This window comes from Phaseolus vulgaris, chromosome 3, assembly GCF_051622355.1.
Source record: "Phaseolus vulgaris cultivar YP4 chromosome 3, ASM5162235v1, whole genome shotgun sequence".
Taxonomy (NCBI): domain Eukaryota; kingdom Viridiplantae; phylum Streptophyta; class Magnoliopsida; order Fabales; family Fabaceae; genus Phaseolus; species Phaseolus vulgaris.
The window spans coordinates 45894922-45912590 of NC_143500.1; the positions used below are offsets into that span (position 1 = coordinate 45894922).

The following is a 17669-nucleotide window of genomic DNA, read 5'->3' on the forward strand; positions in this document are numbered from 1 at the left end:
ATAGTTATGTCACCTTGTATATACCACTTTATACAATATTGCTTTTTTACCTTACAAGAAGACGATGTTTGATTTTCTTTTGATTGTGTGACAATTCACATTTGAACATGCATGCTAATATATTAAATATTCTTAATTGGAATAGATAAATAATATAGGTATAATGTGGTAGATAATATTCTTAATTAGAATTATACCACGATTAAATTCTCAGTTGTCACCGATAAGATGTAATAGTGTAATTTCCTCTCTCCATTTTCATTCTCTTATTTGCGATTACAATTTAAAGAATAAAAGAGGATCAATTGTAGGGGAGTTGTATTTATTCTTGATGAAACTAAAGTAGTATCTGAGGTGTAATTAATTAAGACTGCGGTGTAATTATACTATAATATTAACATTATTAAATAGAAACTCTTTTGTGATCCTTTTATATTTATTTATTATTTATTAATTAAAAAAATCTAAACAGAAATTAATTTTAAAGAAAATAAATTATTAGTTATTATATTAATTAAATTTTATATTATAATAGAATAACAAATTATTGGTATCTAACATAATTTTTATTATTAATAAAAAAATTATAAATTAATTTTTAAATTGATACTAATTAGTTATCAAGATTTTTAACTATTAATTTTAGAACAAAATGTTGTTGATAGGTAAAATTTAAAATTGATAGTTAAAATCTTAGTAACTAATTAGATACTAATTTAAAAATTATTTTATAAATTTTTATTAATAATAAAAATTATAATTTTTTAAGTTTATAACATAATATCTTAATTAATTATTTTTTCCTTTAAAATTTATTTCTAATAATTTTTTTATTAACAATAAATAAAATAAATTAACAGATAGAGTATCCCAACCCATATACATAACCATAAGATTACTACTCCCTTATGTCTTAAAACAAAACACAACCATTCAATGGCTTAATCCCAACCCAGATTTTTTTTTAGTATGATATTTATTATTTTTATTATTATTATTATTATTATTATTATTTTTATTATTATTATTATTATTATTATTATTATTATTTTCTAACATATAAATAAGGAATTAGTGTACTGTAATATTATAGAAATAAAAAATAGAGAATTTGAATTTAAAGAAAAAGAAAAAGGTTATAAAAATAAAAATTAACAATCATTTTAAAGTTTACCATATCTGAATAATTGGAAATATCAAAGTTCCCTCTCTTGCAACTTGCAACTTGCAATTTGTTACCTAGCCTTGTCTACCAAACCTGTTTTTATTATTCCTTTATTAGTTTGTCGATTTGGTCCTAATCCAATCAAACACAAAGTCAGTCAATGCCGTGTGGAGGCGTGGACCAGAGACGTAAATCAGTATTAGGCAGGGATACACAATACAACCTAACAACTGTGCATGCTATTTGCTATTGTTTCCTCACATAGATTTTCTCAAAACAAATTCATCTGCATTTTTTTCAAATATATTCTCTAGATTTCATCAAATATATAAATATTTTACCAACAATGGCTCATTCAAAGGAGCCTTAAGACGGATACAAAAACATGTGGATTCAAATAATGAGAAAAGAAAGAGTATATAGAAGTGCTGGCTTTACCAGTATCCACTGCAGAAAGAAGGGGTGCAATGAATCAGATTACTTCTAAACTCAACAATACAAACGTGGAAAAAAGGATTTCTATATTAGAAAAAAAGTAAAAATTTGGCACTCTTGCAATCCCTATATAAGGGAGCATCACATTGCCATCGTAAGAGCAACCAAACATTCCATTCTTCAAAAAATCATAAGCATGGCAACAAAGCTACTGTGGCTTTCTCTGCTCATTCTAAATCTGGTCATTCACATGTCTAACACAGCAGAATCCGCAACTACGAAGCTATCCAACCCAAAGGCGACAACAGACTTCATCAAGTCCTCATGCAAGGAGACGCGCTACCCGGTGGCGTGCGTTCAAAGCCTCTCAGGCTACGGCAGCAAGATTGGGCAGAGCGAGGAAGAACTAGTGACCACTGCCCTGGCCGTGAGCGTATCAAAGACTCGATCGTGTGCATCGTTTCTTAAGAAGATGGAGAAGGTGAAGGGAATGAAAGTAAAAGAGTACAATGCGGTGCGAGATTGCATAGAGAACATGGATGATAGCGTGGAACGGCTTAACCAATCGGTGAAGGAGCTCGGCCTCCTGGGTAAGCCGAAGGGGAAGGATTTCCGGTGGCACATGAGTAATATTCAGACTTGGGTTAGTGCTGCTATCACTGATCAGGACACGTGTCTTGACGGCTTTGATGGGCTCCACCTTGGTGCTAATTTCAAGGCTGCCATTAAACCTAGGGTTCTGGATGCTTCTCAACTCACCAGTAATGCTCTTGCATTGGTTAATCGCTTTGCCTCCAAATACCGCACTACTCAGACGCCGTGAACATGTCTGCTTAAAACATTAGTTTCTTCAACCGCATTTTCGTGCTTTACCCCCATAATAAGTCTGCATGTGGTTTCATAGGTTCATGTTGCCCTATGTAATGCATGCAGGCAGTGTAAGTGTAAATGGGGCAATATAATTTGTTTGGTTCAATTCTATCGTGATTAATAAATTTGTGATTTTGAAGGCGTTTTGAGTAAAATCAAATGGACTTGCTAATTTCTTCTTAGTGGCTGCTAAAAAGAGCTTCTGCACATGTCTTTTACCTTAAAACGCACGGGATAATGGACATAATTGAAGTATGTTTATGAGAGAATTATTCATTACCTATGTTTATTGGGGAAAATTTATAATGCATTTTGAAAATTATACAAATGGGTAAATGGGTAAAAAATTAAGAAAATTGGCATTTTTGAATCAAACTTGTTAAGAGAAAAAGAAGTTCTTCACCTCCATATGTTTTTGGACATTCTATAAGTTTTATAATTTCAAAAATATTATTTTTAAAAAAAAAAGTTAAAATCTTAGAAGATTTGGTTATCGAGACGAGTTTTCTGTATATTTCATATTATAATTAATTCGGTGATTCTTGGGATTACACAATTCAAAATCTAACACAATCCAAAATTAATTGACTATTCAAAACTTGTTTCCAGATTCGGTAAAATATTCCAGATTAGTCAATTCATAATGCAAATTTATATTTCAGATTATATAATCCAAAATGTGTTTTCAAAAATATATATTATGGATTACGTAATTCAGAAGTCAATTTATGATTCAGGAGTGTTATCCAAATTGGTAGAATTTGGAAGTAATTTTTAGAAAAAACACATTTTGGATTATTTAATCTGGAAGTTTTCTCCGAATCTGAAAAACAACTTCTATATTATATAATCTAGAATGTGTTTTTTTGAAAAAATTGCTTATGGAATCTACAAATCTAGAAAATACTCCCGGATCCTAAGTTGACTTTTGGATTATGTAATCTAAAAGGTTTTTAAATCACGAAAAAAAGTATCAATGCAAGCAAAAGTGAGGAACCAATACAAGAGAAAAAAGAAATACATATTAGAAACTATCGTTTTCCATCACATAACCACAAATGGATTGTCAAATGCTTCCAAAATGTGTAAAGAACCACAAAAAAATCACTACAAGAAAAATCAAATTTATCTACGGAAGAAATCCGTGATAACAGCCAAAATCCGTAGGTAAATCAACACTTACCCACCGACTCCAAGTTCGTAGGTAATGTTAATATACTTTATTTTTTTATTTTCAATTATTATTTGCAAATATTATATATGCTATGACAATTACAGTAGATGGGACTCAAAGCCAAGTTCCTTGAGGAATGTCCATAGAAGCTTTAACCATTACACCAGTCAAGTTTTGTTATCATATTATGATTATTATTATACTTATAAGTATGATTATCAATATTAACATATTTAATATCATTATTATTATTAATATTATTAATACTAGCGGGAACACAGGCACTTACGTGCCTGTGTATCTGTATTTTTTATTTTTACTATTTATATATTCATATAATTTTAATAAATATTAAATTATATGAAGATATGTAAATTATCTAAATGCACCATTGATAATAGTTTTATGTTAATTTTTTTATATTTATATTTTATTGTTTTTTAATATTAAATTTTGATTTAACTTTGGTGTAATCTTGAACTTTGTAAGGTTATCAAGATTAAAATCAAGGTTTAAAAAAAATGGACCAACAAATAATGTCAAAACATAATGCAAATGGTTGTAGGTTGAAAGTTGTAGAATCTATCACTATATCAATTGAATTCACATCTTCCATGGCAAAGAAGTTGAAAAAAATAAAATAATAAACTAAATACAAATTACCAAACTTCCAACTTATGTAATATCTAATAGATCAAAGTACCAGACATAAAAACTTTGCCCGCAAAGCTGGGCTTAGGATTCATACCAAAATATAAAAAAATTAAGAAAGCAATAGAAACAATGAAACACGTCTCTGCTTCGAACGCTTTGGGAAGTGCGAGAAGGAGGAAACAATGGTGGTTGTTGTTGTACAGTGGTGATTGAAGAGGGACTAAGATGTGTGAGAGTAGGAGAAGAACATGGAGCGTGAAAGAGGGTTCAAAATGTGTCAAAATTTATGAGCATTTTTTTTCTTTGGATGCAATGGGTGAAAACTACTTATTAATATTATTAATATTATTAATATTATTAATATTATTAAATATGAAATATTATTAATATTATTAAATATTATTAATATTATTATTAAATATTTTTAATATTATTAAATATTATTCATATTATTAAATATTTTTAATATTATTAAATAAATAATATTATTAAGTATTTTTAATATTATTAAATATTATTAATATTTTTAATATTATTAAATATTATTAATATTTTTAATATTATTAAATATTATTAATATTATTAAATATTATTAATATTATTAAATATTATTAATATTATTAATATTATTAAAATATTATTATTATTATTAAATATTATTAAGTATTATTAATATTATTATTAAATATGTTTAATATTATTAAATATTATTCATATTATTAAATATTATTAATATTTTTAATATTATGTATATAATTATTATGATAATAGGTGGTAGGTAATAAAGATCTGTGAGTGATAGTTCGTAGGTAATAGAGATAATTGGTAGGTAATATAGAACCAGGTAAAAGTTGGTAGGTAATATGATCCGTGGGTAATAGTTCGTAGGTAATGCTAAATTTACCTACAGATTCAGAATCTATGGGTAATGTCCGTAGGTAATATTTTTCGTAGGTAATATCCGTAGGTAATGCTAAATTTACTTACAAACTCAGATCCGTGGGTAAAAATCCGTAGATAATACTAATTTTTTTTAGTGAACCTTCAAAGAGCGCAAATGGAATGTTGGGGGTGCTGCGAGTGATTGGGGTGGGTGCCACGCTCAAAGAAAACAGAAGAAGGAATAAGGTAAAAATGGTGGGTATGATTTTAGACTTTATTTATTTATTAACTAAAGGGCAAAATGATAATTTCACATTTTGTATGAAAGTGTCATTAGAACCTATGGTGGTGCAAAAACAAGCCGTTGAAAAAGAACTTAGTGTATTTGAGGTCCATATCTAAAGGATGAATTTTCCCACTCATACTCTTCGTAAAGATGATTTTTTTTAAATGCATTTCTACCCTTCAATTAATAATTAAAAGATAAAGACTTGTTTAGGGTTTTGATAATGGTAATATTTTACATAATTGTATTCTTTTTATAGTTTATCTTAGAATCTTTGTCTCTAAAAACATTTTATTTACTAACTACTTCATAAATATGACGAATAAGGATAATTTTTTCTTACATATATTAAAATGGATAACATGTGAGATGAATACAACTTGTTCATTTTCTTATTTCAAACATGCTTTTTCATTAATTTCACATGTATTCATCTCTTTCTCTAATAAAAGAACTTGAATCTTGGCTTAAGAATTTTATATGTTTTGGCAATATTCATGTTCACACGCGCTAGCTATAGTTGCATGACAGAAGATCTGTTATGCTTTAGTTAGTGGTGGGTTTATTGTGATGTATATTATGAATAATAATAGGACACAATCATTAACTTGATTGAAATTTTAAATACTTTTTCATGGAATGTACTAAATTAATGCAAATAATATTTCTTAAAAATAACATGACCCTATGTAAATACAAGTCTTCATATATATAGTTTGTTATTTTTATATGTTGTTCTTTTATTTTTTAGATACAAGATAAGGTTTTTGCAATGCTAATAAGATTAAATTTTGGATCAATGAATGATGTTTTGATGTATCTATGGTTGATGATTTATTGATTTTGTAACATGTTAGTCAACTTCTAATTTATAACATTGTTGTTTTTCGTTAACATGAGACATAGGTTTTCCATGAACAAATTGTTCAATGTATGTCATCTCTTTTATTCACTTTGCATAATAATTACATATCAACCTTTGACATTTAAGAAAACATGTCTATATATTAAAGAAAACCCACATGATCGATGACATAAAACTCTTCAGTTTTTGCTATTCTACCTTTTAAGTAATTCTTGATATGAAATTCACTCCATAATTTCCTTCATGCTAATGTTAGTATATGAGAATGTAGTTGTATTGTGACCTTAATATGTTGAGTGACCGTGTTAAAGAAATCTCAATTCATTTATTTCTTAATCACTTGTTGGCTACTATGTTATGAGATTGGACGCAAGAGGCTTCTAGTTGCGTTACAAGTCTATTGTTGCGTTATAAATCTATTGTCTTTGTCTATTGTTGCGTCATAACTAGTATGTCAAATATTAAAAAAGTAATTCAAAATCAATGTAAAAGAATTTTAGAAGACAAAATCTATTTTTTTTTTAAAAAAAATTTAACTATGAAATAAAAGTACATAGGATACGTATAAAAGAAAATATTGTAATGTATACATTATGTGAGACTTCTAAAAAATATTAATAATATACTCTAACGGTTCCTTCTCAATCGGCTCTTTCACAATATATTATCCATTATTAATTGAATTTTATTGTTTGTTTTTAGATTGTATTCTTATTTTATAACTCTCTTTTCTGATTTTATAATTTATAATAAACTTTAATGAACAATAAAATATATATTAAAAACGTTTGAAGCTAAATGACCAATACTCCTAAAAATCATCATTGAAATGCTATTTAACACAAAGTAAAGTAAAGATAAAAGAAAAAAATGATAACTAGTGGTTCATACAAGACCATGAGTTCAATCCTTTGGAATGAGAACCCTACTTAAAGAAGAGGGCCAATTGTTATCCACGTTGCCTTTATTTTCCTACCATGAAAAATAGATAGCTAAATACTCAAACCATGTAAGCTAATTGCTTATTTTGTTTCAAACTACAGATCCTGTTCTCTCGTATATTAAATTAATAAATTTATAATTTTATTTATGGTAAAGCTTAAATTCATAAAATAAAATAAAATAAAACTAGAATTTTATATATACCTTAAATAATTTTTTTATTTTTTTTATATATATTAGTGCAAGGGAATAGAAGACACTATCTTGTGCCTAGGCCTTACCGAAAACTTGAGGCCAGGGTGAGAGTGTGGGTTTGTTTATCTCAAACAAAAACACTGCAAGAACAGAACAGAACAGAGGAAGAGAAGAAGCTCAAAATATGGCGGCAGAGTCATCATTGAGGGTGGCGACGACCACTCTTTGCAACCTCAATGGGTCTCAGAGAAGACCAACCCCTCTCTCTCCGCTTCGCTTCATGGGTTTTCGCCCTCGACCTTCTCACTCTCTCACTTCCTCTTCCCTCTCACACTTTTTCGGGAGCACACGCATTAACTCCAATACTCACTTTCCACGCCAACATGCTCCCAGAAGACCCTTTTCTGTTTTCGCCATGGCCGCTGATGGTATTTATCTCCTTTTCTCTAATAATTTGTTTTATTTTTTTCTAACTTCCTTTCTGCATCGCGACTACTCTAATGTTTTGAAGTGGACTTTGATTCTCGAGGGAAATCGAAATGAATGTTACTGGCACACTTCTTTTTCTACAGTTTCCGGTTTTCGTTTGGTTTGGTTCAATTCTGTATCGTGCTTAATATTTGTGTTATCCTTGAATTTCGGCTTCAGTTGTGATATTACGGAGAAAACCATAATTTGTCTGTTCAATTGAGGTTTTAGGTTAGCTAAGGTGTCTTTAAAGATAATGTTTTTTCGTATTTTGGTCCAATTTTATTCTGTAAGACTGTGAAATGTGGTTTGTTTTCTTTCATCCTTTTGGAAATGACCCTTTCTAACTTTGCTTCCAGAATCAAAGAGGAGTGTTCCACTGAATGATTATCGCAACATAGGTATCATGGCTCACATAGATGCTGGAAAGACTACTACGACTGAACGAATTTTGTATTATACCGGAAGGAACTACAAAATTGGAGAAGTGCATGAGGGAACTGCAACCATGGACTGGATGGAACAAGAACAAGAAAGAGGGATTACCATTACTTCTGCTGCAACCACTACATTTTGGAATAAGCACCGGATCAACATTATTGATACTCCCGGTCATGTCGACTTCACCTTAGAAGTGGAGCGAGCTCTTAGGGTGTTGGATGGAGCTATATGCTTGTTTGACAGTGTTGCTGGTGTGGAACCACAATCAGAGACTGTGTGGAGGCAGGCAGACAAATATGGGGTTCCACGAATTTGTTTTGTCAACAAAATGGACCGTCTTGGAGCAAACTTTTATCGAACAAGAGACATGATAGTAACAAATTTGGGTGCTAAACCACTTGTAATTCAGTTACCAATTGGTTCAGAAGATAGTTTTAAGGGAGTTATAGACCTTGTTAGGATGAAAGCTATAGTTTGGTCAGGAGAAGAGCTGGGTGCCAAGTTTGAGATTGTAGATATTCCAGAAGATTTTCAAGAGCAGGCTCAGGATTACCGATCCCAGCTGGTAGAAACCATAGTTGACTTAGATGACCAGGCTATGGAGAACTACCTGGAAGGAATTGAACCGGATGAGGAAACTATAAAAAAGTTAATTAGGAAGGGAACCATATCAGCCAGTTTTGTGCCAGTGATGTGTGGTTCGGCTTTCAAAAACAAGGGCGTCCAACCGTTGCTCGATGCTGTAGTTGATTATCTACCATCACCACTTGACTTGCCAGCAATGAAGGGCAGTGACCCAGAAAACCCAGAAGCGATAATAGACAGAGCAGCAAGTGATGATGAACCTTTTGCTGGATTAGCTTTCAAGATCATGAGTGATCCATTTGTAGGCTCCCTGACATTTGTCAGGGTGTATGCTGGAAAGCTAAGTGCTGGGTCTTATGTACTCAATGCAAACAAAGGGAAAAAGGAGAGAATTGGTAGACTTCTAGAAATGCATGCAAACAGCAGAGAGGATGTTAAAGTAGCTTTGGCAGGTGATATTATTGCTCTTGCAGGTTTGAAAGATACTATAACAGGTGAAACATTGTGTGACCCTGAGAATCCAATCATGCTCGAACGGATGGACTTCCCTGATCCTGTTATTAAGGTTGCAATTGAACCCAAGACTAAAGCTGATGTTGACAAGATGGCAACTGGTTTAATCAAGCTTGCACAGGAAGACCCTTCTTTCCACTTCTCTCGTGATGAAGAGATAAACCAGACAGTGATTGAAGGGATGGGAGAATTACATCTTGAAATCATTGTTGATCGGCTCAAAAGAGAATTTAAGGTAATATCTTATTCATTTTTTTAGAATTTTCAATGATCGGTATGCCTGGTTGTGCTTTATTAGCTGTTTTTCTCTTTGAAACTTTTAACTCCATCCTTGATGCAGTGCATGAAATAGTAACAATTAGAAGTAATAATAGTAAATAAACATGGACGTCATCACATTAGATTATAACGGAATCTGTTTGCTTGCACTTTGAATTTTCACCATTACCTGTAAAATAAGAACACAAAGGAGTAGAACCACCCTTGATAAAATCTCTGTATAGAGCATTAGTATTTGTCTGGTGTACTATTGCTTTCCTTTTTTTATATGATTGTTCTCTTGGCTTGACCTTTTCTTCCCTTCCCCATTTCTCTCTTCCTTTAGTAGTTTTATGCAAAATTATTTTTACATATTTTAAGGATTATGTAGCAATAAGATAAGTTTATGAAAATCACATTATCTGTATTTGTCAATGCAGGTGGAAGCTAATGTTGGTGCCCCCCAAGTAAACTACCGGGAAAGCATTTCCAAAATTGCAGAAGTGAAGTATGTGCACAAGAAACAATCAGGTGGACAAGGTCAGTTTGCAGATATCACCGTAAGGTTTGAACCCATGGATCCAGGTTCTGGATATGAGTTCAAGAGTGAAATCAAAGGAGGTGCTGTACCAAAAGAATACATTCCTGGGGTGATGAAAGGATTGGAAGAGTGCATGAGCACTGGTGTGCTTGCTGGCTTTCCAGTTGTTGATGTACGAGCAGTACTTGTGGATGGTTCTTATCACGATGTAGATTCAAGCGTGTTGGCATTCCAGTTGGCAGCAAGAGGAGCGTTTAGGGAAGGAATTAGAAAATCTGGACCGAGGATGCTTGAACCTATAATGAAGGTTGAAGTTGTTACTCCTGAAGAACATCTAGGTGATGTAATTGGTGATCTCAACTCCAGAAGAGGTCAGATCAACAGTTTTGGTGACAAACCAGGTGGCCTAAAGGTATGTTTAGTAACTTGGTTCTCTTGGATTATCTTATTAAACTTCTCCTTGTTGGATAGTTCTATTAAATTTGAAGGTACTGCTCGAAAGTTCTTGTGCTGTGTTGTTTGTAATTCTAATTTATGATCGATATTTATATTTTACACACAATTCTACTTTATGGAGCAACACCCAAAATTGCAATAAAGGGAAAGTGGGATAAAAAACCCTCCAAACATCACCCATCATAATCTCACAAAAGCCCCTATGGACATTCCCACGAGGTATGATCATAAAAAAAAAGAGTGTATACCACTTAGGGGACTGCTCTCTTGTTTATCAATGTGGTTGATTGTAATTGAAAACTTTTGCCTATCCGGTTGGTGAAATAGTAGGATTGAGTAGTGTTGATTCGAAGGTCTTGAGTTCTATTCTATCTGAGTCTTAGGAAATTTGGATACAAGTGAATAGGATGAATGAGGACAATATTCATGTTCTTTTTTCTTCAGTGGATTGTTTTGCTTTTATTTGGATTGGAGCTGGACTTATTCCTTTCTTGCTTTTGTTGGTGACAAACGCAGGTGGTTGATGCCCTGGTACCTCTTGCTGAGATGTTTCAGTACGTTAGCACACTTAGGGGAATGACAAAGGGCCGTGCATCCTACACGATGCAGTTAGCCATGTTTGATGTGGTGCCACAGCACATTCAGAACCAACTTGCCTCAAAAGAGCAAGAAGTTGCCGCTTAGTGTATTTGCTTGGTCTCCTAACAAGGAACTTCTTACCTTTTGATAGCTTTATCGTGTCCATTGTCAAATAGTTGGGTTTGTTTTTGGTATTTATTTATTGTATTTTTCCTTGTACAAATACAAGGTTAGCCAACTAAAATTTAAGAAGAAAAATAGGAGACGATTTTTCTTCCATACTGGAGAGAGAATGAACTGCTATGGGGCTAATAATAGTGCATTTTTTGTTGTTTTGAGGGGAAGAACAAAGCGTGCAAACTTGGATTCGCAATCTATTCGGAGAACCCAAAATACCTACCTTTTGTTTTTAATACAAACTACAATTCAAATCTGTGTATAGCAGTACGTACTGAGTGATTTTGAAAACTTAATCACCTAATTCTGGTAGCACTGTCTCCATTTGATGCAATCAATGATAGATAAGCAACATTGTTTGACTAACTAATAGTGTAGAAGTTTGAATTTGAAGGCAAAAATACTACAATGCGAAATACTATCTTAAGAAAAGAAAAATAAACCATAAAATAGCTTAGAATTGTATAGGAAAAATTGTTGTAAAGGAAAAATTGCTGGAAGACTTGTGTTATTTTTATTAGCAATAAAAAATCAATAAATGTTATCATTTCAAGTATAATTTAACCTGTATAAAAAAGAAATTTAAACCCTAAATCTTCTTCACTCAAATCCAAATCACTCTACTATACTTCTAAAAACAACTCACCTGACTCGATCAGAGAACTCACCTAAAAGAACAAACCTACCTATAGAAAAAAAAATCAACAAACCATCCTCATACAGACCAGAGAAAGACTTGGTAGTGACCCACGACCATGACTTTAATTGAACAAAGGCAAAAACTTCTGATCAGTCACTCCCCTTTTAAAAATTACATTGTTCCTATGCTTTCACAACTCACTTACTACTGTAATCCAAACCGCTCCCCACACATCAACTGGAGCATTACTGAGCCTGAAGAGGGAAAATTTCAGCAAATGAGCGTTGTGAGACACTAAATGCATACCAATCCATTCTAAACAATGACTATAAACTAGTCAATCAAATCTACACTCGAAAAACAAATGTCGACAGGACTCCTCCATCCCGCGTAAACTACACAAAAGACTATCTATCACAATCTCACATTTTTCCAAATTGATCCCGGTGACTATCTAATTCTCCGACACCCTAAATCCTAAATCTTAAACTCATCTTTAATTCAACAAGCGTAAAACTAATTTCCTGATTTCGTTTCCCCCTAATGAGAACCCAATATTCATTCCCGCACAAACAGCCAAAACGCCAGACATAGAACTGGTCTATGGTTTCTCAATTCTTACAATACTAAAATCCAAATCAGCAACTACCAAAATTACGAACCTGCTTTATCTAAGTATATTGTACAAATGAAACCAAAACTGTCGTTCCCAAAGAAAAAAAAACTTAATACAAAGTTGGACAGTAACTAATCCGCGACAGAACGCAGTACGCACCAGTAGAGAGTAAAAATAAACTGCATTTGACATGCTCAGAATATGAATTCACCAGGACAAACTTTTCCAACACCAAATTATCCTCATTTTTCAATCCAATCTATCTATTTAAATTTATCAAGTAACTGGAAAATACATTTGTCAGTTATTTCTCTACATGACTGCCATCTTCAATCAAATTCATCTCATCTGGACAATCCCAACACTAATCAGCTTTTGAATTGTGCTCATCACCATTGGTTCTTTGTATGTTCCTGTCTAGCTCTGGAATTTTCCTGGAAATCAATTAATACCTGCATTTATGCCCAAATCTCGTTAACATAACCAGTCCTTCTTTTACATTGCCCAAATCTCATACGGATCTACCTTGCATGTTGTGCACTGATGAAGGAGAATTGTTGGATATCCTCGTTCCCATAAAAAGAAAGATCCACTAGTGTCCTATTTGATTCTCAACTCACACTTTGTGACTTTAGAAAATGTTATTCCACACTAATTCAGTAATCTAGTAATCAACTTATCATCCAAAATCCATTAGGTTTTTAAATTTACAAATCAAGTCTTTTACCAACCAAAAAACACCACGTCTACGAGATGTGTCATCTTGATAAAGTCATCTCGGTTTATCCTATATTTTTTCGCACTTTCAAACAACAAAAGTTTTTTAATAACTTAGTTATAATAAATTAAATTAAATCTTAATGAATCTTTATGAATAGATACAGATTACCTGTTACCTATGTATCAATTTTGTTAATATGTACGTTTTGATTTAGTTTTACCTAAAAAGAAAAACTTAAATCTTGAAATTTTTTATAAAATTCTATTTTCTCCTTAAAGAATTTATTGATGAAGAAATGTTATATTAAACATTCATTTTCTTTAACTTAATAAACATTTTGGTTATAAAAAAATCCTGTATAGTAAAAACATAAATTCTCAATTAAAATTAAACAAATTATTAAATAAAGTTAATTTGAAACATAATTAAGAAAAAAATGTGAAATATTTAAAAGTTATTTACTATTTGACCAAAACTGAAAACAAGATACAAGATACAATAATCACAAAAGACAATTTAAGAAAATCTTATAAAAGATCTTACCATTAGTTATAAGTGAAACGGAACGTGAACCTCTTTTAACCCTTATACATGAAAAAACAACAACAAAGATACATATACTTCACATCTCCAAGTAATGTAAGATAGTAAAATGCAAATTAATAACACAAACTAAGCGCGATGGGGAGACATGGTTTTCTCTTGGATTTTAAGAACACAATTGGTTGAACCAACTCTGGGATATTCCCTTGGTTCAGCCTCCACCAACTTCATTGATAGTTCAAGCAACATATTAGATAGTAAAAAACAAATAAAGGAATTGAAAAAGGTAAAAAAAAAACATATAAAGGGATTGAAAAGTTTAAAAGGAAGAGAAAATAAAGGTGATGATGGTAGAGAATGGGGAAGAAGAGGGAGAAAGTGGTGTTTTTGAAGAATGTATAATGGTGGTGGAGGATTTGGAAGTTGTTGCATTTGCATTCAGAATAAATTTATGAGTAAGAAGGTGATGGCAACAACTTACCTAACCCAAGTTGTAGCCAAGAATAAGCACAGTGGGCCTACACAACTTAAATCAATTACATATTACTCTAACTTAAGCCACACATATATAATAGAAAATCTAAAGTCTCAACAACGCATAGCCACATATAGCCACTTCAAAGTTGAGACTTGAAAGACAAATTCTGATTAAAACACTTAAGGATAACATTCTTTGTTGGATTAGTGGATTCATTCAACACTGAATTGATTAGCCATAAAAATATCTGGTTTAGAATAAAAGACTTGAAGGGTCTCTGTGGTTTCATATAATCGCGTTGTCATTCGTTAACGAAAGAAGCAATATTTTATTGGACACGAAAAAGATTATGAATATCACCACAATTGCAAGTGCTAGATATTTTCGTCGTCCCTATTTTTATTGATTTGGAAGAATCACGACCTCAAATGTATTTACTATCGATATGGGACTAATATGAAGAGTTGCGTGCGTCAACTTGAGAGGTGCATTTTCTTTTACATGGTTTTTGTGTTGTTTATAATCTTTTAGGCTTAACAATTACTTTAGTTTCACGGTTTTTTTTATTTATTTATCAAGATTCATTTTTCGGATCATTTAAAACAGGGTTTAAAATAGTTCTCCAATTGGAAACTATCACTGTTTTGGAAGGGTAACATTGATTTAAATTTAATGAATAAAAACCCAAAATAGATCTTTTAAAAAATAAATGACCAAAATAAAATTTAGTAAAATGATAAAGGATAAAAAATATTTTAACCTATAATTTTTTTTTCTTTGCTAATATTAATTATGAAATAGTGTAAGATATATAACAAATATATTAGCTATTTTTTTATATTATTTCATTTAGATTATAAAAGAAATTGGATGATGAAATTTCCATAAAATTATCTCATTTTTAAGATAATGATTTACCTTATTTTAATAACCTATTTATATTAGCGTTTTAAAATAATTTCTCATATTATTTTACCATTTTATCCCTTAAAATAATAATAATAAATTATATTATGACTACAATTTTTGAAATCTTATTTTACTGTTACACTTCTTTAGATTATCTAATGTATATTTGTTTATTGTTTATTGTTGTTTTAATTTTCAATAATTTATTTACTTTTAATTAATATTTATATTTTTATTCAAAATAATAAATATTTTAAATTAGAATACAAATATATTTTACACAAATATTATTTAATTTTTAATTTATATAAAAAATATACATTTATAATTATTAAAAATATTTAATTACTTAGTATTAACACTAAAAAAAATCATCAAATAGAAACTAATTTTAGAAAAAAAAAATTGGTTTCTAAATTAGTTTTTAAATTGATATCTAATTAGTTATCAAAGTTTTAACTACCAATTATTTAGATAACAAAATTTGGTAGCAAAAATCTTGGTTGAAAATTAGATACCAATTTAGAAACCATTTAACAATAATAGAAACTAATTTAGAAGTCAAAAAGTTTTTTAATCTCTAAAATGTTCTCTAATTTAGTCACTATAATAACTAATTTTTTTTTTTCTAAAATTGTTTTCTATTTCATGATTTTCATGTAAAATTTGATTCTATAATTAATTGTATTTTTATTTATTATTTTACAATTTTAAACTATAGTTTTATCAAATACTTTTAGCTTCTTGTTTCCACCGTAAATTAAATTAGTATTCAAACATAGTTTAATTTTTTTTATTATAATACAGTTAATTTTTTTTTTAATCAAAAGGAATGTGATAGTACTATCTGTTTGTGCTTATCTAAAATTATTTTACTTGATGTTATTGCTAAATAAATATCATTAATAACACACGAAGCAACTTATGCATGTCACTTCCAACCCAAACTTAGTTTAACGTAAATCGTAAGAAGACAAACAAACAAGCAACCTTCTCCTGAATATAAGATTATTAAAATATTAAACAAAATGTTAATTATTAATTATTATTTTTGTCGCACAAAATAATTATAAGAAGTTAATAATTTTTTGTTAATACATAATTAATAACTAAGTCTTTTTTCTTAATTACAAAATCGAGTCTTTAATTTATTATTATTCTCTTAAAAAATAAATTCTTTATCTTTCAAAGTCAGCTTCTTATATTAATTAAAAAAGTTGAAGATAATGTACTGATAATTTAAAATAATTTTACACTTTTACATTTATTTAGTTATAAATTATTATTGATACAATTTTGAAATAATTATTGCGAATTCATCATATTTTGTTATATATTTATAATTGGATAACTATAAAGTTAGTGTATTACGTTTTTCCTGTTAAAAAATAATCTTTAATTTTCTTTAGTTTAATATTTTTTGAGTGATGATGTTTTCATGAAAATTTATTTCAATATAAATTTATATTTGAATGTTCTTTTGTATATTTTTAAATGATTTGTTTTGAAATCCTCTCTCACTAGGAGAACATATTTGTATTGTCATTTAACAAATTATTGTTAAGGAAAATGATAGTTTGAAAACTTAAAGAGTTGAATAATTTTTTATATTAGAAATAAGTATATATAATAAAAAATATTTTTGTAATTAAATAATATGAAAAAATATTAAAATAATAATATTGTGAGTTGTAATGTGGTTGTATAAAAAATACGAGTTGTTAATGTATCATTTACCTTTAGTTATCATCATCTTCTAGTGTTTATGTGAGATTGTTTAGTATATGATAATATCTTATTAGAATATTCAATATATTGTTTTATGCTTATTTTAGTAGTTTTATTTATATTTAAGTATTTTCTTATAAGTATTTTTTTTCAAAATTAAGGTTTGTATTTTTAGTTTTCTTTTAATTAATGATTATTTGGTCTTAATTTTTTTATATTAAAATTTATTAGATTATCTTTCATATTTGTTTTAAATAATGTATTTATTTCAGTTTCATTGTGATAAACTCATTTTATATTTATATGAGGTGAATATATTCAAATTTATTTGTTGATATTCAATTTATTTGGTAGATCGAGATCTTACTTATTATTATACAACCCCATTCTACAACCTCTCAGTCTTGAACTATAAGACTTGCTTAAGGTATGTCACAATTCTACCTATCACTATATAACTCCTCATTCTTGAGCGAAAAAACTTGTTTAAAGTATGTTAAAATCTTACCTATCATTTGGCAATTAAGACTTGCTTAAGATAAATAAAA

The 17669-nt window shown here is 29.8% G+C and overlaps 2 protein-coding genes across 3 annotated transcripts; both read left to right on the forward strand.

Annotated features, from left to right (window-relative positions):
• The first annotated feature begins 1621 nt into the window (after positions 1-1621).
• LOC137808035 (21 kDa protein) lies at positions 1622-2625 on the forward strand. The gene has a single exon (XM_068608931.2). The coding sequence runs from the start codon at positions 1797-1799 to the stop codon at positions 2421-2423; it is 627 nt and encodes a 208-aa protein (XP_068465032.1). The 5' UTR covers positions 1622-1796; the 3' UTR covers positions 2424-2625.
• A 4881-nt stretch (positions 2626-7506) lies between these two features.
• SCO1 (Translation elongation factor EFG/EF2 protein) lies at positions 7507-11742 on the forward strand. Of its 2 annotated transcripts, XM_068608933.2 has the most exons (5): positions 7524-7896; positions 8296-9710; positions 10174-10686; positions 11247-11427; positions 11466-11742. In XM_068608933.2, exons 1-4 carry the CDS (start codon positions 7653-7655, stop codon positions 11412-11414), a joined length of 2340 nt encoding a protein of 779 aa, XP_068465034.1. In that variant the 5' UTR covers positions 7524-7652; the 3' UTR covers positions 11415-11427; positions 11466-11742. The 2 variants fall into 2 exon arrangements, with proteins under 2 accessions (XP_068465033.1, XP_068465034.1); XM_068608932.2 differs by having other exon boundaries at positions 7507-7896; positions 11247-11742.
• Positions 11743-17669: the final 5927 nt, after the last annotated feature.